This window comes from Anas acuta, chromosome 13, assembly GCF_963932015.1.
Source record: "Anas acuta chromosome 13, bAnaAcu1.1, whole genome shotgun sequence".
NCBI lineage: Eukaryota > Metazoa > Chordata > Aves > Anseriformes > Anatidae > Anas > Anas acuta.
In genome coordinates, this window is record NC_088991.1 from 19203039 (window position 1) to 19224618 (window position 21580).

General features: G+C 39.6%; 1 protein-coding gene across 5 annotated transcripts in view; it reads left to right on the forward strand.

Annotated features, from left to right (window-relative positions):
• Positions 1 to 18802, forward strand: part of HDX (highly divergent homeobox) — a 43500-nt gene extending 24698 nt beyond the window's left edge. For 4 of the 5 annotated variants that reach the window (XM_068697506.1, XM_068697505.1, XM_068697507.1 and 1 more), the window contains 6 exons: positions 4440 to 4586; positions 8739 to 8946; positions 11961 to 12040; positions 14829 to 14912; positions 17013 to 17135; positions 18158 to 18802. In XM_068697506.1, the coding sequence (XP_068553607.1) occupies positions 4440 to 4586; positions 8739 to 8946; positions 11961 to 12040; positions 14829 to 14912; positions 17013 to 17135; positions 18158 to 18283 (768 nt within the window). In that variant the 3' untranslated portion in view covers positions 18284 to 18802. Of the gene's footprint in view, positions 1 to 4439; positions 4587 to 8738; positions 8947 to 11960; positions 12041 to 12619; positions 12679 to 14828; positions 14913 to 17012; positions 17136 to 18157 lie in introns of those variants that run through there. The other variant, XR_011101207.1, reaches the window with a different exon arrangement.
• The last annotated feature ends 2778 nt before the right edge of the window (positions 18803 to 21580 follow it).

The following is a 21580-nucleotide window of genomic DNA, read 5'->3' on the forward strand; positions in this document are numbered from 1 at the left end:
TTCCTACTTACAAGTGAATTGATAATTCTCTGGGAAAAGAAAAAATCAACTACACGATTAGAAGTGTCAGAGTTCAAAGAGCTGAACGCTGGCATGATTGGGAATGGGGAACAAAGCACAATAATGTCAGAAGTAGAGAAAATCTAGGATTTGGTCACACCTTGTAGGCTGTTTGCGGTTCTGATCATCCTGTGCCTCCCAAAATTTAATAGAGCGATCAAACCAGTGATCAAAGTGACGGTGATCAAAGGCACGGAATAGCCACAGCATGAACAGCCAAATGGGCTGCACCTCTTCAGACCTGAAAATAGGTGACTAGGAGGGGGTGGAGGAGCATGATGGAGATCTTTGAAAGTATGAGAAGTGTGGAGAAGAAAATGCAAGACTCATTTATTCCAGTGGAAGAACAGGCATCAAATGAAGCTAGTGTTAGTTTGGCTCAAAATCAGATCTGTTTAGATTAGCTTAGGTAAAGAATTTGATAGATATTGCGTGATTTGGCTGCCAGAGAAGAACCTTGAAAGCATGCAAAAAAAAAAAAAAAGAGAGAATTACGCTGTGAGTTCTCCTGCTGTTTCTCCATGACAGAGCTTCTGAGTGGTGGTAGCAACTAAGATTTGTCATGAGAAGTTTGCTAGAAATAACTCTGACCTTAGAATACTTCATCATGGAGCATCACAACTGAGCTGTTGATTTCGTTAATATAATCGCGGTGGAATTTTAATACATCTTTTTGTCTGTAACACCATATGTAACTCAGCTGCAGCATAAATGCAACAGTCACTGCATCTATTTTAAAGCTCCAGTTCTTTCAGTTTGGAATATGCCACATAATCTGAAGATTCTGGGTAGCTTCTGCACGTGTGGCCTCAAACGCTTTCAACCGATGCAAAAAAAAACTGTTCTAAAAGGCTGTAATGACAGACAGGATAAGGGCACTCCGCTGAAATGTAATTATTCCTACCAATTACAGCCACTAGATTTGCACCACAAATGCTACATGCACAGTGGGTATTACGAGGGGCTTGGCCAAGGGCCAGGAGTGCCCGTAATAAACTGGGTCATCTCCTCTAAGAATGTTGTCATTACACTTGAGAGGTCAGGGGATAAGCAGGGTTTAACCCTCAGCTTGGCAGAACTGCTGATTCAATTTGCTCGCAAGGATTGCTTTTCGTTGGGAGTTGATGGTCTGTTCTCTGCTGGAAGGAGCTTCCCTCGGCTTTCCAAAACATGGACAACAGAAGTGATAAATGTAACGTGTTCTGCAGACAGTTAACGCTCCCGAGGATAAAGCCGAGCCTCAAATCAGCAAGTAGGGGATCTGAAGAGAGGAAATGAAAATTGCATTCATAATATTTGTTATAACCAAGTAAAAATAGGAACTGAATTCCTGGCTTGTCTTGAGCTATGGAAAGTATTATCCTAAATACAAAGCTTTTCAGTATTATCTTTTGATATTTTCCCCTGTGATAACAGATGCATAACCATCACTGTTAGGAGATTTGTAGGACTGTGGTTTTTGTTTCCTCAGTTCCTCTGATGCTACTGAGCATGCAGAGGTATTAATATTAACTAAACTGATGGAAGTGCCGCTGTATATTTGATGCAGGGACTCTCCCCTTTGTTTTCTTACAGAAGACCTCGATTATTTGGAGAGCATAATGTCATGTTTGAGCAGCACAGAGTGCAGGACTCCAAGCACCATCTTTGTCAAGGGCGTAATCGTGTAACTGAATGTAGCTCCTCTAAGAAATTCGTGAAAAGGTGTATGGCACGGTCACTTAGAGGAGTTAGTCCGGATCTGAATTGTGGACAACCCAAAGTGTTATTTACATCTGGTGGGCCTAAGGGTCAGGGCTGATCCCAGCAGCATGGGAGAGCAGTGTAAGGACGCTCCTCCTTTGCTCTGTACTCTGCGTAACGCAGTGCACGTGTGCTGGGAGCAGCAGTGCAGGCAGGCAGCTACCGGGCTCTGTTTAATATGCAGTAACCTGCTGCCCTCTCACTGACTTGTCGTCGAATCTGAGCCCCCAGATGTCAAGAGTCTTCCTGCTGGGGCACTGGTGACATTCCAGGTCCAGTGATGGATGCTGCTGTTCGTGGCTGCAGACCGCCGAGCTGTAAGGAGTTGTCACTTCGGCTGTCAGGAGGTAGCTCTCTGAAGGCAGCACTCTGAGCTGTTCAGGGGAGGCTCGATTCCTACCTGCTTGGCTGCTTGTAGAAGGTTATTCAGTGCTGAGCTTGGTGAGCAAAAATGGCACAAATCAGATGTGGACTCAAGAGGTGAAAGTTAAAGTGGGATGAGAGATCATAATTAGAGAATACACCAAGCTTGCTGGGGTAGACTGAGTCCTGCATCACAGTGAGGCTGTTAACTTCAGCCCTGAGAGGGAACTGACTCTTCATTATAGCTTTTAACCGTTCCCTACTGCAAATTTTATTTTTTTATTTACTTTTGACAAACATCATCTTCTGCTTACTTGAACTTGTTTTTGTCCTCTCAGTTTGTTTCTGCTGTCTGGACTCTCTCAGGCAGTATGTGCTGTAGGCTTTTGGTTTTGCTTTGTGTTTGTTCTTTCATATCAGTAGGCTGAAAAATCTTGTTCTCCCTTTCCTTCTGTGACCTATGATCAGTATCAGCGTGATTCATGTGCTGCTGCACGAGTCCTTCAGCACCAAGAAAAGGTGAAGTACCTGATGTGACAGTCTCTGCAAGAGCAGCACAAATATGTATTGTCAGCTTAAACACTAGGGAGTATTTCTGAGAATGAGGTAAAGCAGAAATTCCAAGTTCTCTTTGCATATTAAGCGTAGTAGAGCTCATACGATGCTGCTTGAGTGATGCAGCAGTGTTGTCAATGACCTCTCCAGCAGCAGCAACAAATGCTGTTCATTTTTAGAAAAACACTCAATGTGCTTTAGAAGGTGGAGTTGCCCTGAGCTACCTACCTGTTCAGGGAAGCTGGAGAGGCCAGAGTGACTTGTTTCTCCTTGTAGGTTTAGCACTGCTTTCACATTGCTTCCTGCCTTCCCTTTTTTCAGCGCTCGGCTGCCTCTCCCTGACTGCTCCATGCAGAACAAGGGAGAACTCTCCCAGCCATTTTCAGAATTTGCAGTCTGTTTTGCCAACAGCCATAAAAAGAGTTATTGTCGCAGTGATTCGGGAAATAACCCAGCTTTCCTTCTTTAAAGGTGCCTTGTAGGTAGGAGAAGCTCCCCACCTAAGCACCCCTGCCTAACGTGTCAGTTTCTGGGTGTGTGGGATGGAGACGGCTCCTACACTTCTTCACTTCTATGTGTGAAAGTGCAGCCAAGGTTCTGCCACCCCTGGTCCACAGCAGTGTATTTAGGAGGCTCAGGTGCTTCTCATGTGCTGAGAAGTACAATGCAATTTTTGAAAGAAGAATATTGTAAAGATTACCATATCTGGGAACTAACAAAGATTGAAATTGGTAATGTACATGATCCAAATTATTCTAGTTCTGCAAAATTTCTTTTTGCTACACTTTAAGGTTATTTCCTTCTAACTTTTAACAGCTTTTCAATGAGCAAACCTAAATTTCAGACCTGAAATCACAATCGTTTCTTACAAAATTCAGCCGTTGAAATAATGACAAATTTGGCACGAGCGGCAACTACTGATGCACTTTGTGGTTGCATTTGTGTACTCCTAATAGCAGGAAAGATGACAAAGATGGGTTGGTATACAGAAACTGGAAGTATTAATTAAAATTCTGGGCTAACAACTATTGATAAAGCTTTTAAGTCCTATTAACAGAATGGTACTCTATTCCCTTAGAAGTGGTAGGAAGAAATAGTAGGACGTCCAGCTTTGTTTCTCACTTCTACTGCTTATTATCAGTAATCTACTATCACGTATTTTGATAAATATACACACGGAGCTAGGGAACTTGCAAATAAACAGTAGAACCAATTTAAACTCTGAAGCTTACCAAATAAACATTAAAGTATTCCCTTTAGGAACCCAGAATCCTTTGAATTATGCATGTATTGTAGTTTGCAGTAAGATAAAAGAACTTCAGGGGGGGAGGGTGAGAAACTTGAAAAGCCTTAAGGAATAATTTGCATAAATTGGGTGGAGAGAGTAAACAGCACGAGGGGAAACAGTTATTTTCAGTAAGGCCTTATAGAGTGAGATAAAACAAATTAAAAAATCAGGTGGAGTTTGAAACAAAGCTAAAGTGCTTTGGACTTGCTTTAGCACTGGCACTGTCTTTCAGGCAAATCCCAGGGAACTCTCTACCAGCCTGGATGGGAAACAGCACTTACAAAAAACCTTAAGGGAGAGTAAAAAGAGAAGAGCCATGGAGGCAGTGTAACGTGTTACTGTATGCGAGACCTCTGGAAATTAAATGAACAGTATAAGGACTTCTTTTAAATCTTACAGTATTTTTTGTTTTGTTTTGTTTATCTTACAGTTACAGGACCGCACACAATTTAGTGACCGAGACTTAGCTACCCTAAAGAAATACTGGGATAATGGCATGACCAGCCTGGGCTCAGTCTGCAGAGAGAAAATTGAAGCTGTTGCTGCAGAATTAAATGTTGACTGTGAAATAGTGCGGGTAAGAAATCCAGAGTCTTCCCCTATCTTGTTGCAGAAGCAAAAATAGGACAGATGAAAGCTTTTAAAAATTTCATGAGGAAGCTTGAAATAGATTTCATGTATTACATAATGAATGACCATGTTGGGAAGTGCTCTCTTGTTCTTTTTGCAGTCTATATATAGAAAAAAGCCCTCAGGTAAGAGTCTTATCGATCAGCAGTGGGAGGAGCACTACGAACCATTTGACATTCTCTTTAGATTCAAGTGAGATTTTGAGTAAATGTGATAAATGTTTTTGGGGATATCCTAGAAGAATTAAAAGCATTATCATTTATATTGTGATTAAGATTCAAAGAAGTCTCTCTAAAAATATAGAGAAAATATTTTTCCATTAATGCTTATAGGGAAAAATAAACATATATAAAAGAACAAAGGGTTGTTTTAGGATTTACAGGTTTAGTGTAGGTGACCTGCTTTCTGAGAATCACTCCACATCATCTGCTCCAGAGGCGGGGAAGTTTGTTAAATTGTCAGTTGTTGCCACTGTATTCACAATTACCAGACATCACCGCTCTGAATCTGTGACTGTCTTACTCACTCAGAGCTTCCATTCTTCAGAAAATAGTCTGACTGCCTTTGCAGTTGGTACAAAAATGTCATTAGTCTTCCCTTCCCATCATAATGGGCATGACGATTGTGACTAGTCCTTTCAGCCTTTGTCTTCTTTTTCCACTTCTCCCTTAAAATTTTGACATCAAAGCAGAAGAGGAGATAGGAGCCATTATTTGAGAAAGACAGGATGACAACTATCAAACTATTCAGAAATACAGGAGGAATATAAGGAAAATGCATGGTAATTTTATTTAATAGAACACAAAACTTTCATACATAAAAGGTCAAATGCTACTCCGAATCACCTACCAAAGCAAAAGATGAGGTAGGAGCCCTTATTTGAAACTCTTCCTTTGTGGCCATCTCTGTTGGACTGATATATCAAACTGGTACCAGAGTTGGTTTCGGTATTGAACACTGATCTGCTTATTTACTTGCTTGTTTTCCTAAGCAAATCTGAATTAAGAAAAAATTAAATTGCATTTTTTGGAGGTTTAGAAGCAGTATTTTTTTTTATCTCTAGAGAACAAAGCTTCTGCATATTTTTCAAGCTCTTCAGTTTGTTTTTTGAAAGGTGAACCTGTTTCCACTGAAAACATCTCAAAATGGACTCCCGGCTCTATAGTACCTTACTCACAGGACAAGAGAGTTGACACCCTTGCTTAGCTTCCATTACTTCGTTTCCTTAAGAACATCCTTACTGGCAAAGTTTTCTGCACATCTTTCAATGCTTCTGTCTTTAGGGCAGATGTACCAGGCTCAGATGAACTCCATAAAACTCTATGCTGTGCACACGAATGAATGAATAAACAAAGAAAAAGATTTATTTTCTTCATAGTAGCTGATTGTTGTTGCCAGTATCTGACCTCCCTCTGCCTCTGGTTCCTCTGTATAACAGCCTGGAAAAGTTAGAGTGAGATTTAGGTTGGTCCTGCATCATGCTACGCTTTTTTTTTTGTTTGTTTTAAAGGGCTGAATTTGTGCTGTAGGGCATGTGTGATCTTCAGTGCTTCCTCTTGTCGGTCCTCTAAGGCACTCTGTATCCCAGATGTGGATAGGAAATTTCCGTTACGTGCTGAGGAATCTCTCCTAAATTTGTCTTGGGCTCTGTGTAGGCACAACGTATTATGCCTCTTTCCTTATGTGCCAGCCTGGGTTTTCTACAGGAGGAAACATAAATGTCTGGAGATCAGAGTGCAACGTGCTTGCTTTCTCGTAGTCAGGACGCAGCGGTGATGTATTGCGAGGCCTGAGTGAGCCATAAAGTCTGTGCTCTATGTTCCTTGCTCAGCTAAGAAGAGTTGCACTAAGAGACTCTTCCGGAAAAACCTCTCCATTTTCAGTAAAGGTACTGGCCTTGTTGCCTTTGGGTGTATTTCACTCTACCTTAAATTCTAGGTAGGTAGTGTACAACTAGCAACTGTTTCTCCATTTGTGACATAACAAAATAAAATAGTAATAAATATAAATAAATATATATATATATATAAACAAATCAAGTATATATATAAGGTATGTATTAGAAACACACTTATTATACATTTATATAATCTATATTACACATTTTATATTTATATAACTATGTACAATAGTTTTATATACATATTGAAGCTTGATTCAACTCAATTAAATGCACTTCCTCCCTTTTCCCTTTCAATAGCTTTTTCAATGGAAATTCATTATTTTTGTCCAGATAAATGTTGCTTTTCCAGAAGTACAAATGATTGATCCTTATGACCCTGTGCTTGCTTTAAAGATTGCCAGTACTACAAACGTATCAGTATTACTGGAAAGGTAAAGTTTGCCACCATGCATAGTTCCACTGCATTTGATCGCTTACAGATGCACAGGGCATTTGCTGGCTTCTTCTGCTGGGCCTCTGCCCTTTCTTCCCCAATTTTTGCTGCTCATCTGTTCAGATGAAGCAGGGGAAGTTGCTACTAAGTTCATAATGAGCTGCTCTAGGTAGGCTTAGTGAGTCCGATTACATGTATTTTACAGATGTTTGAAGTTTTTAAGGAGGTAATATTTTAGGGATATAATGAAATTAGCTTTTTGTGTACCTGTTTTGCATTCCTCATTGAGGAAATTTAGAGCTGGGAAAGCAAAAATGATTTATCAAAACCAGTCCTAAGCATGTCATTTTTTAGCTAAAGAGATTCAACTTAATTTTTAATTATTCAGAAATAGCAATCGTGCGTGCTTTCTGGATGTATGTTTGGTTTTTAGTAACCCACAAGTTCCAGCACTAAGTATTCCTCAAAACCTACTAATGACCACGCAGTAACGGAGCAGACTCTGCACAGCCACAGCTTACAAGGCCAAATCCCCCTGTTGGCAGTCCTGGGGCAGGTGGCCAGGCCCTGGGATGATGTGGAAGGTGCCTGGAGTGCTGTAAGCACTGCTCCGGGCGTCTCACAGACACTGTGGAAGGTGAGGAGAGCAAGGTCAAGAAGACTAGAAGTTAAAATAAGCAAAGAAGTTGATTCCTGGCTGTGAGAGGACTTTTGGATGCCAGTGAGGAATTGACTTTGGAGTAAAGTGTCTGGGAACAGGAGCTGATAAGTAGAGCTGGATGAGATACCAAAAGCCTGAGTAATGCAACAAAAGGAAGGGAATTAAATGGTAGAGGTACAGACAACTCTTACTGCATCATGTTAAACTCTTTTGAGTCTTTAATAATTTTAGCATATTTTTTCTTTAGAATTTATCAGAGAAAGCAAGTCAGATTTATTGATATAAAATGAACTTAGGGCATCCATACCTATCTGATCATGAATGGGGGTTTCCAAGTTCCCTGGTCCTGGCCCTGTTTCATCTCCCACTACTGTTATCCCTTACTGCAAGCAAATTTTCATAAAGACTCATCTTCCAATTAAAGAGAAGTGAAAGATAATACTGCTTTGGGCTTACTTCTGCCAAAGTGGAGTGGTGTAGAGCTACAACCTTGGACAATTTCTTCTGTGCTGTAGGAAATCCTAGAATAGATGGACCATTTGGGTCACTGGATGCTTTAGTCCCACCAGAAGATGCAGAGTGGGAGAGCCTGAATCAAAGATCACATGTTAAATTCATACAGTGATTTAGGTAGGGATGGACCTTACAAGGTCACCTAATCCTACTCTTTATTCAGAGCATGACTGACTTCAGAGTGAGGTCAGGTTTTTCAGGACCTTGTCCAGTAAGATGTTGAGTCCATGCAAAGTTGGCGATTCCAAAACTGTGGGCAAAGTGTTCCGGTGCTGAACTACCCTCACTGTAAAACTTTTTCTTTTTTCTTAATTCCAATCAGAATTTTCCTTGTGTGACCTGCAGCTGTTGCCTCTCTTCCTCTTGCTCTGCACAACTTTCCCTTTTCCCTTGCCCTGGAGGACTAAAACTGAACGCAGTACTCTGGGAAGCAGCCTCATGAAGGTCAAATACTGGGGAATAATCACCTCCCTTGGATTGCTGGCTATGGTCTTGGTCTTAGAGTGCAGATGTGCTAATTTCACTTGGTTGTGGGCCTGTTGCTTTTGTTATAGTTTCTGATATCATTCATGTTTATTTCTCTTGCAAGACGTGGATTGGGAATCGAAGACGGAAATACCGTTTAATGGGGATTGAGGTCCCACCCCCTAGAGGAGGTCCTGCTGATTTCTCTGATCAATCTGAATTTGTTTCTAAATCAGCACTTAATCCAGGAGAGGAAACTGCTACTGAAGTGGGGGATGATAATGATAGGAATGATGAAGTATCAATCTGCTTATCTGAAGGAAGCTCACAAGGTATTTGACAATGCAGTTCCTACTGTGCATATATTTTTAATTTTATGCAGTGTGCATGCTTTGGGTTCTCTGTTGTACGCATTCAAATATGTCTGAAAGTGTCTAACAGTTGCAAGTTATGTACCTTGGCTATGCTGAGGCTATCGTTTGGTCTTTTCTTTTACTTCTGTATGAGTTTTGTTGATATTTTTATCTCAAAGCTTGCAGAAACCTTTTTTCATAAGACCTGTGTTTCTGCCAGATTCATCAGAAGTTAATTACCAAGTTCACAATTTGCTGGAGCAACTGAGAGATGAACAGAGAGTACAAACGTATAGGTCTCGCTTCCTTAAGGAGCTGGTTTCTAAGAAAAATGCTCTCTGCTAACTTGCCAGTTCTACTCTGCCAGCTTGAATATCCGTTCGTGTTAGCATGAGCCACATCAGCAGTTCTTGTCTTAACAAGCACTGATGTGTGTGAACCTGCGAGCTCTGAGGTGACCAGAACTATGTAATTACAGTTTCCATAATAAACTCCTGCTGATGAGATATGCTCAGAAAATACCTTGCCTCAAACTTGGTCTTGAACTGAAGGAGCTTCAGACTATGTCAGAGCGTGGCAGAAGGCGTCATTAAGCTGTCTGAGGTGTGTGCATGGGCTCTGATGAGCAAACACAAATCTGCAGAAAAGATCAAAGTCGGTAGCAGGGGACGTTCAGGCAGCCTTAGAACTGCACACGCAGGGTGCGTGTTTGTTCACAGTAAACTCCATGATCTCGACTGATAAGTGTCTTGAACTTAATTCCCTTTTTACCCCACCTCACAGAACCGCATGACCACGTTGAATAAACCTCTCCCTTCCCCTCCTGTACACTTGTGCTCTGGGCCTAGGGCGGCTGAACTGCTGCTCGGCACGTTTCAGTAGCTTCACAAGCTCAACTAATTGCTCCCAGTGCTTCTGATTAGAAGAGATCAATAAAGCCTTTGCTCTCTAAACTGAAAGAAAGTCTGATCGAGCGCATGCTATTTCAGCTTAATACGCCAGACTTGATCTTGTCATTTTGGCTGAACAATTTAAAGGAAAGAACTAGAAAATGGAGAACTGCTGGGAATGAATTTGTGATAGCTTTGTCATATTGCACTGTAAAGAGAATAATATGATAAAGAAATGGGTCAAATGATTGAACGCCAAGTGAGATGCAGAATCTGAGTCCTTGATTTGCCTGAGGTGTAGAAGGAGCTGATGTAGTCAGATCTGTCTGGAAGAAAATGGTAATGGGGGAAGAATCTGAGCATTTTGCAGCTTAAAGTGAAAAATAACGCCGAATTTATCGAAAGACTTTCTTAAAACAGGGCAGAGCCGTAAGACTATGAATAAATAGATGGCTACAAGACGTAAAGAAGTGTAAGAAACTGATGGGATTTCCATAGCGTCCAGAAATCCTGCTTTAATTCTACCACAAGAATTGTTTGTTTGCTCCTGCAGCTGAAACCAGTAGGCTTCCCTACTGCAGTTTGGTTTGTTTTGAACTTCCTGGAAAATACTTACAGCAATAATCTTGTATGCTATTCAGCCACAGATGCGTGATTGATTGTAATATAACTTTTGGTCCTAATTAAACAACAAAACAAACAAACAACCCCCCCAACTCTCAAAGAAAGGATATTTTTAGTTGCCTAATTAGAGCAGAAGTGTTGGTGGCATTAGCTTTTAAAGAGTAGTGTGTAAATATTAAAAGAGAAGAAGAACAACAAAAAAAAAAAGCTGTACTCTGAGGCAAAATTAAGCACTAAGATTCTCATAATGCCTTGCCTTTTTTAAAGGTACGTTAATTGAATCCATAGTTTGTGTAAATGAACACAGCTCTGTGGAGGCCATTACAGCTCTGCCGGTTTGTATTAGCTGAGGATGAATTTTTAAAGACTTTAAAGTGCTGTAGGGAGCTGGATTCAATAGCCAGATGGAGTAAGGGGTGAGGCAGGGTGACGGAGCCGCTGGTGCTAGGGCTGCTGCAGCCCCTGTGAGGCTGGCAATGAGGCTGCGTGTGGCTCCTGCTTCACGCTTCTCCCATTTGCCACCACTTGCTTTTGCTTCTAGCAGAAGTTTTGCTCTGAAGTTACAGCAGTGGCAGATCAAATTTAGCTGAAACAACTTCTGGTTGCATTGTGGGTGCCCTCCACGCCGCCTCTCCTCTCCTCCCTGCTAGCTGGCCACTGGCCCTATAACGCCAGCTCTGCGGTGCGTTTCCCCTGAGTAGCCTTCCTGTTAATGGTGGCATTTAAGGTTCTTAGCAGAGCACTCTGACTTCTGTGTTTTGGTTTATTTCCCGATTTGCTGTTTCTGTGAACCACTTTCTTCTGGACTGCACATTAAATGTGGAGGAACTGAAGTAAATCTGAGAAACGTACTTAATTGTAGGAAGAAATGTGCTTCTCTCTCACTTCTCCTGTTGGCCATAGTCAGGGCTGATAGAATCATCTCAGCTTGTGGCTAGGACTGAAGGTTAAGGTTTGCTGTTTTCAAGCGTGAACCTTGCTCTTACATATAAGAAACAAGCTTAGATTTATTAGGACCTAACAGTTTGCCATACAAGAATGAAATAATCTGCATGATGGGTTTCCTGTACAAAAGTAGTCAGCGCCTGCAAGAAGGAGGTGGGATTCTGACATGTACCTTGTAATTACAGGGCATGCTGGATTTTTCGTGTATTAATTTATTTTTTAAAAGTTCTGGGCACCTCTGATGTGAAACACTTCATCAACTTTGAGTATTCCAATGTGAATCTAAAACTAAGAACAGTTTGGAAGGTTGCAAGAGAGTAACTGGTACTCTTTCTGTCTTTTCAATCAGAGATTGTCATGACTAGCCTGAAAAACTTAGGATGTCTTAATGAGATATACAGTATTTTTTTGAGTAGATACTGATAAAGGCTTTTTTTTTGTATCTAGCAGATGTGACATATTTAGTGATAAAGACTACTAATGTTTCTTAAACATTAAATTGAATGAAATCTGAAAAATGATTTATTTCTGCAGAAGAGGCAAATGAAGGTCTTCAAAATGAAGAAATTCATCACAAAGAAGATGATCAGAATCCAGTATCTACTGATAATGTGGTATGTATACCTTTCCTTTTCCACTAATATGACCTCCTTAATGTCTAACGTTGCTGTCCAACACCAGTGTTTTTCAGTAGGTGAAAACTTCATTTGGGTGTGCTGAGAATCCTTCCTTATTGCTTGAGTGCTAAAAGAAATTGTGCTAGAACAGAATTTTACACGTTCAGTAGAAATTGAATACTACAGATGTTTCTGTATTATAACAGTCTGGTGTTCTTTTTCTGGAGTGCAAAGCACCATGATTGAGTAGTGTTCTATAAGTATATAGTATAGAAAAACAGTAAGAATGAAATAAAAAATTGAAAATGTTTTTCTGTAGCTTTGAGAAAGTCAGATATTGCTATTGCTTCCTTTCTATACCTAACCTTGCATCTGTGAGATAAACCAGGGTGCTATGTACTCTTTGTTCCCATAATCTTGATAGGGCATTACTTAGATGATTGTTGTTTTCTCACTTGCATTCACCTTAATTCAAACACAGTTGTTCTTGCTGTTTTTAATTGACTGCAGTGAGACTAGGAAGGAAAGACAGAGGGAGGAGTCATGGCAAATAATGCAATATGTCCCTTTGTTTAGCCTGCCTTCTCTCAAATTAGAAGAAAGGAGAGGAGGAAGAGGAGAGAAGACCCCAAGTGGTAGGGTATTTTTTATCTTAAAAAGTTATCTAGAGAATGAACAGGGGATGGTTCCAGTTCCCAGTAACACTTTTATTGCAGTCAGAGACAACAGTAGCTCAGAACATGACTAAAACATTTGTTTTACTTTAATCACACAAAACCTGAAATGGGGAAATGAACAGGAGATTCTCTTTCCTTTCTCTTTCCTCCATATGTGCAAATATATATAGTATGTATATATACGTGTAAAGGAGAATGTTTAATTTTCTGTTACTATAAGATCATATTTTGGATAAACCGAAATCCCACAGCTGTATTTTCTGTGGCTTACCTGAATAGAAGCAGCAGCCTTTCTCCTTTCTGTTTACCTTAGCAGCCTGCTGTGACCTTAGATATAATCACTCAGGCTGCTGCGTTTGCCATGGAGATGCAGAACATAAAATGACAAAGGTAAAGGTTTGCAAAGGTGATGTCCAAGAGATTCAGTTCTCCAGTCTACCTAAACTCCAGCATTACATAATCTGTCACAATAAGAGAGGCAAAAAAGATGACTACTTTTTTCATACTCTATTTTGAAAACACAGTAATTTTTTTTAAATGTTTGCTATTGAAATTGGAATTGCTAAGAGATTTCTTATTTGAAATTCTAATCCATTCTTTCCCCTGCTATCTTAAAGTGTATAATTATAAGATAGTGTGACTGTTTGGCATTTATTTAGGAACTTTTTCTTCAGGCTCAGTCTAAAACCAAAAATATTGAAATCACAGTGTTACTCAGTGCATGATACAGCAGCAGATCTTTGTGACATTAAGCCTTTGAAATGCTGTCACTTCAGCTGGGTTGTCAGACGCTGAGGGACAGAAAAAGTGTTTTTCCCTCATTCCCTTCAACACATGCTGGTGAGCTTGGTGGGATCTGCTAGTGAGGGCGATAACCTTTCTTTATGGATTTCTGACGGGCGATGGGAAGGAAATTTCCAATGACGGGTCTGTAGGTAGATGGAAGAAACACATCTGTGCTGTAGTGACAAGAGCTCTAAAATAATACCTCAAGAACTAATGATCAGAGGGTATTGTGTCAGTGTGGGCCCTCACCCACGTTGTATTACACAGAATACTAAATAATGTAATAAACTTACTTTAACCTATTACATGCAGTCTCTATTATAAGCATACAGCTACCAAAACAGTGAACAATAGGGAAAACAACAAAACTGCCAAATCCCCTCTTCTTACACTGCCACTGCTTCCCCTCTGATCCTGTGAAATTTGTAGTTTTATCTGAGCAATGATCCTTCTGAGCTCTTGGTTAGAAATGCCACTCTCTTGTTGCTATTTAATTCAAATTCGTTCCATCTGTTTGAGATCTAATTTAGATGTGAATAAAAATGAAAATCTTACAGGTGCACTAAAAACATATAATTGTTGTGTTTACTCCTATGGAAATAACTTTTTATTTTCTCACGCAAGAAGTCTTTCTTTTGGGGAGAAAAAGCGTGATGTGTAGAAGTGAGTGAATGTCTTAAAACTTCAGATACAGTTATGTTGTATTTCTATATTTTAAATAACATAAAGTTGGCCTTTAACATTTTAGTTTAGGTATCTTTAGAAAACCCAACATAAAACTATCACAAGAATTGTTGTGAATTAAGGGAAAATGTCCACGTTTATGCATTTGGAACTGTCTTTTGTATCAATGCCTTACACTTCTTAGGGCGTTTGACTTGCCTGTGACCAAAGTAGGCCGAAAGGGCACCTCTTCTATTTCCTTGGCAAGAAGCAGGTCAGCTAGGCCTTGCCTGTCACTTGCTGTAATGTCTCTTTTGCTTCAGAGGAATAATCTTTGATAGTTTTTGCTCTCTAGGAAGTCTTCAACAAACGGCTTATGGAATAAAACACAGGCCATAGTGAGCCGGTATGCGATTTAATGCCAAAAGCGTGGTGGCACGTAGCGCCTCCTCTGCACGCAGCTCTCAGCACAGTTTCAGCTCAGATTCTTCTTGTGGCTGAGGTGCATGATTGCCACCTAATGGGTGCTTCACAATCCAGAACTGTTCATGAGCAAACGGGTCCTCTTCCCCTCGTCCTGTCCCGTCAGTTGGAGATGCAGGTTGCTTGCCTGATTTATACGTTGCATATTTGGAATGAACCCTCTACTTCTGTTTCAGAAAATAGAAATTATAGATGATGAAGAAAGCGATATGATAAGTAATTCTGAAGTGGATCAAATGAGTTCTCTTCTGGATTATAAGGTGAGTAATTTGGGCTGCGAGATGTTAAGCAGGCTAGGCCTTCACAGGAGGTGCTGGCAGGTCTGCGAGGAATTCTGCAGAGGTTTGTGAGAGCCTGCAGCTCCCCTCTCAGGAAGCCATGGCACCACACATCATCCCCACAGTCACGTCTCCTTGTCCCATTTACAGGGAGCTTACCCTAATTTTAGTGCAGAGGGAGGCAAGAAAAATTCTGCTTGTACAGAACAGCTCTGCTACCAGAGCTGTGCCATCTGCAGCTCCTGCCACGTGTCCCAAAACAAAGCAGCAATTTCCTTAGTGTCTAAAACAAAACTTCATCTTCCTGTGCCAGAATTGTTCTTTGGAGTGCTATGGCATGATTTTAAATGCAGCATGTTGCTGCCAGCTCTGGAAAGGGACATAACAGCTGGAATCCTCTAATAAAATGGAGGGAACAGAGAAATAAGTCATCCTAACAATGTAGTGTGGGACGTGTCTGTAAGCGGTAGTTGTGGGTTGGAGGAAAATCAGTTGGATACCTGACAGCTGCTGTCTTCTGCCAAATAGTAAAGGTTGTGTGTGTGTGTTACTGCTCTCAGACGAGTTGCCACAGTTCTGTACTGTGTAGTGAGCAGGTTTTTATGCATCTAGCTAAATTTTTCCATTAGGTACAGGTATGCTCTACTAATGATAATCGGTTACCAAGATAATGAATAGATCATCTGTTCAGAACAAAAATTACTCCCTCAAGCATGATTTTCCTGGTACGGGCAGTGCAGAATGAATATGGATAGGGAATGACCTTTTCATAATGTCACCTGTCACCAGGCTGAAAGGCTTGTTGTGACAGCATGCCCTACAGAATCCTGCTTGTTGTTTTGGTGTTTGACATTGGTGATTAGTCTTTGTGGCGACGTGTTTTGCGCATAAATCTGAATCCCATCTTTGGCTGGCCAAAATCTATTGCTACTTGTTTCTATCTAGAAAATAGAAAAGTTTCTATCTAAAAGGAAGACATTAAGCTGATTTCCTTCTGAAAGCCTTACAATCATAGCCCAAATATTTATCCCTTACTCTCAGAGCTGTTATGGCCTGAAACAGTATGGTGAGCAATGATTTGATTGATGACACCTGAATTTTCAGTACGAAATACAACAAACAATAACTACATTTGAAGGCTTGTTACATGCTTCCCATTCATCGCCTACTTTCACCTTTTCTCACCACCTAAAGCTGAACTACAGCCAGTCTAGCAAATGGCAGCAGGACTATCAGAGCATCGTTCTGTATTATGACAAAAATACTTCAATAAAAGCAAAATGCTAACTTTTGTAAGTTGAGTATTAGAATCTGTTTATGTAACTATTTACTGCCATCAAAAACAGCCATCAACGAACATTTTATATGCAGCACTGCCAACCTAATTAGTCATGTGGCTGCCTAATAAAGGACTGCTTTTTTTTTTTCCCACTTCCTTTCCATATTGAAAGGGAGAAAATTAATTTTAGCTTTACTCTGATCAACAGATAGATTTAGCATTTGAATCTTACATACCAATCAGTTGATAAGTTTGAAGGAAAAGAGACACTTGTAACAAACTGAAGTACGTATCAAATGTGAATTTTTAATCAAGATGTTTGTTATTTCGGTATAAAAGAAGTGATTTGCATGTACAGTGACGTTATTTATATGAAGGTTGGGAAAAATGTCTTTTCATCCACACTATATAGAGATTACTAATATTACCTCATTTTTGTACATATGTTGCTATTCATTCTGTAACCTGAGAGTTCCTGGGGAGGCTGGTAAGCTGCTGCTTCATGATACAAAATTGGGCTGCATTAGAAAATGCTAGTGATGAATGCAGTAATTCTGAAATGCCTTGGCTGCTTGTAATGTGATTTGCCATCACACATCTCTTTTGGAGGGTAGTGAGAAGGGAAATGGCATATGCCATTTTTTCACTTAGTACTGATTTTGGCAGGAATCGTGACATGCAGTTTTACCTATTTCCACTAAAAATAATTCAATACAAATATTTTTAGGTGTCATTAAAATGATGCAGTACTTATTTATTCAGTATTTATTATTTCCAGAACTTTATATAATTTTCCCCCACAGAATGAAGAAGTCAGATTCATTGAAAATGAGCTGGAGAATCACAAACAGAAGTATTTTGAATTACAGACATTTACTCGGAGTTTGATACTTGCTATTAAATCAGATGATAAAGAACAGCAGCAGGTGAGTCTTAAAGTAGATTTTAATAATAGGAGGTATTTGTCATTTTGTGTTCTGTCATTTCCTTGGTTTTATTCCTTCGTGCCCAGAGGCTCCAATTACGATTAGGGCAGCGTTGTGCTGAACATCTTGTAGACAAAGAGAAGTTGAACATACATGTATAAAAGAAACATCTCACAATCTACACAAACAATGACATGGGGAAAGTATTACTTTTACAAAGGGACAACAAGTGCAACAGCATACACTGAGCAAATTTGATTCATCTGTTGTGAAATAGATCTAGGAAAAAAAAGCCAGACTTGTTCAGTTTTACTGCACTGCATTTCATACATAGCACTTCTTGTTATATTTGGTTGGATCATGTCCTGTATGACTAATGTTCACTTTTCTTTTTTCCTTTTTTTTAAAGGGGTTTTGTTGCCTTTTTTTTCTCTTCACCTCTACAGTCTGCAATTTTTCAGGTGTAAAAATAGTAACCATAAGTGACAAGAAAGAAAACTTAGAACACCTCCAAAATAAATTTGTCTTCTAGTTGTTTTTATAATTCTTTCATAAACCAATGTGAACTGAATATAAAGAAAAGTGAACTTGAAGCATTTTGAGATAAATAATGTAACAGTAAAGATCTTGTACACACCATTTATATCCCTTGCGTGCTCACAGTATAGCATGATTATAGATACATTAAAGCTTTTGCATGTCCAAAATATCTGAATAAAATAAATGAATATAAATCATGTGGTTTTGTCCAGTTCAGAGGAAAAAATATTTTGACTTGTTTCGAGAACAACTGAAGTAACTTATGGGATTGTTGTTCCAAGATGCTCATCTTGGACAATGTTCTTCTTTTCAACATCTGTCAGTACTGACCTTGCAGGGGGTTGTTTGTTTGTTTTTAACCCATCCAATATGAACGCTGACCAAAAAGCTCAACAGTTTTTCCACTATATGTTTAAAAGATACTTAATTGCTGATATAAAACAGATACCTAATACTGCATTGTAATATTTCTTAAATTGTAGGCACTGCTCTCAGACTTACCTCCTGAATTAGAAGAAATGGATTTCAATCACACGTCCCCAGAGCCTGATGATACCTCATTCAGCTTGTCGTCTTTATCGGAGAAAAATGCCTCAGACAGTTTGTGATTATTTTTTTCAATTATTTTTAACTGACAAAAAGAAACCCTGTGTAACATGTAGGTTTCAAGAGAACAGCGTTTTGCTATCCACTGTTCTTCAGTCCAAAACAGAAAGCCCAAGGTGAAGTAGACCTGCCTGAAGGATGCCTGTAGTACGTAATGGCTGCAGTTTGCAGTGTCAAGAAATTTCAAGTGTTGTTTTTGCTAAACGAAAGAACCGTGTGAGGAAATGCTTCACTTTTAGCAGTTTGGCCTTGATTAGGATAACTTCTGACTTTCCAGAATAACACTTGCTCTGTAGCAAAGTCCTTTTGAGCAGGGATCCAAGAATGGAAAACAAATATCCTACTATACAGACAGCTAATTTTTCAGAGTTGCTCACCAGTCCCAGTTTTATATTTTTCTCCATTTTTACTCAGGTAGGCGGACTAAAAATTGGGAATCCAAATAAAATAATGATTTTTTTTTTTCGAGTTGTGCTTGAACCCTTTGAAAATCTGAAATTAAACTAAAGTGTTCTTCATTACATGACTTCAGATTATTGAATCTTCTATTTTCTGACCAAAATAGCTGAAAACACTTTGAAAGCCTAACTGAATAATTTGAATTATCATCAATAAATTATTAATGTACAGAAGCAGTCCATACGTGTTGTAACAAATTAGATTGTGGGAAACCTGAGAGCTGTGGAATGTGACTTTCTGATATTGCCACAATAGCAATGGGTTTAGATATGTTTACACTACTGCTTGGGGCTTATGAATGTACTTACAGATTTTCTTTGTCCAGGTCTGAATGGTAATGTTCATTGTTTTTAAGTATCGTTTACTTATTTTTCAACAAACTTTACTCCATTTTTCAAGAGAGTGTCTTAAATCCACAGCTGTCATTGTGTCCTGAAAGGCATTTAAGTATTTGGAACTGAGCATTGCAGATCTTCATGTGACCTGTTTTAGAAGTGTCCCTGTCTGATGAATTTTTTGGCAAGTGCCATATTACCGTTGCCATTTCTAAAATGTGAGCATGATTGCAGGCAGTGACTGAAATGAATTCTTCCTTTCCCAGCTGTCATCCACATTGAATCCCTTCACTCATCTGCAAGTGGATGTGCAGACACATTCAGATAAACTTAGCGGGGCATGTAGGTGCATGCTCCTATTATTAATGCTCTATAATTTCTAATCTGAATATTCCTCAGCAAGCATTTTTGAAACATACCTTACATCAAGTAATAATTTAGTCTGATGAATCCCTATTCATGCAGTACAGTAAGTAATCCCATTCATTTCAGTGGTAGGTCCTAGGTGTAGCTCAGAAAATTCAAGAGTGTTGGCTGGGTGGGAGTGGGGACAAAAACAATTTTTTTATTTAATACTGGGATTAACTCACCAGCTTCATTTTGTTTTCAGTCTGATCCTGGTCCTCCCTAATTACTTTGGCAGATTTTCTCTTCTTAGTATCTGTAGTGAGCTCTGTTTTTTTTCTTTTCTTTTGTTCTGTTTCCATGTTGTCCTTGGACATGGGGAGTTTGTACTGTTAAATGCCAGTCGCATAAAGGATAGTAGCAGTTTCAAAAGGTTTTTAGAGGAAAAAAAAAAAAAAAAAAAAAAACCAACAGAAAAGGTTTCACAGTTCTGATTACTATACAATTCAGTTAGTATTTGGTCCTCAAAAGACCTCTTGCCATCTATTATACAGAGTAACCCCAAAAAAGGATGCTGGGATGCTGTTGGGCCTGTACTTGAGTTGAGATAATAAAACTCAAAATAGTAGCCCATGAGGGAGAGAAGGCACTCTGTGTAAGCAGTGTGTAAGGGGCACGTTGTTCACCCTCTCACTACCTGAGCTTGAAATATCCCATCCTGGCTGGCAGAAACATCCTCATATCCTTGCTCGAAGGAGGAACCATATTTTACATCCCTGCTGAAATGACCACCAATCTAAAATTAATTAAGGTTCGTGAGCAAAGACCACAATACTACCCTTCAAATGTGAGATAGAGCTCAACTGTGATTCTGCTCACTGTGGAAAAAATCTTTTACAAAGGGTTTTTTTATACTGAGTTAACAATGCTCTCTATTACTGTTCTCTTGAGATAGGAAATTTGTGCCACTGACAATAAAGCCTCTTGTTTCCTGTGAGCTTTGCTGAAATAATGAAAAAATAGTACTGAGATCTGCCACTATTTGGACCCTGTTTTCCTGCTGCTTTTGCTTAAATTCCCATGACAAAGGGCAGGAAACTCTTACTGAGAGTTCTCGATTTTGTGGTCAGTTAAGTTATCCACCTTTATACAAGAAAATTTTCCTTGCTAATAACTGGTATTTGCCCTGTCTTGCTTTTATTTGATGTGCCAAATAAATTGAAGGAATTAATTCTGAATGAACTACTGTCAGATTCAAGCAATTACACAAGCCCCTTTTCTCAAGGAAGTGGGAATCATCTTTAGGATGCACAGCTAAAGTACTAGCTGCAGTCACCACCCGTGTCATCCCTTTGGACAAGTTGTTCTTTGGTCCTTTTTTTCTGTAGGGTGACGAGACAAAACACAGTGAAGTAGTCACAAACGTGGCAATGTACAGGCTGTTCAGGAGGAAGAGGTATGAATTATGTTCCCGTGTAACGAAATACTGGACAAGATCATACTGCACAGCTGTTCTGTGCTCCTTTTCCAACATCAGTATGTATTTCCTGTCATAGGTAAAACAAAAAGCTTACTGCTATATTACCCTTGCTGGTTATTTAAAATGTGAAATTCTGTGATTCTGTAACAATAGTTTTGCAGTTCAGTGGCTGAAAAGCAAGACGCTCGCTTCTGAGGCTAACACAGAGCTCAGCGGTCCTTCAGGGTTACAGAAAGCACATCCCAGAGTACTGCAGATCAGACTAGCGCCACACATGCTTTATGGCTTTGTGATTTGGGGTTTTTTTTGGTTTGTTTGTGTCCCTAACAGACTCAATGTGCCCCTCAAATTCGCAGATTACGTCCAGATCCTGGTAACTTGTATCAGTTCAGCTGGACCTTAGAACAGGAGGATGGAATTTGGCAATTGTTGCCATCCGTATTCCTGTCCAGTTTTGTCTTAGCAGTCATGCTGAGAAGCATCAGGTTCTGCTGTGGAGTCATCAGGTTATTCATTTCCAATCTGAGAGTTCTTCAGGTGATGGAAAATGATAGTGAGAGCTCTCTGGGCCCATGACATATTTAGGATTTTGGTTTGTGTTTATTTGCTCATAGGACGAGCACAAAGCACTCACTAAATGCTGGTTCAGCATTAGCACAGACTTCCCATGGCAGAGAAAG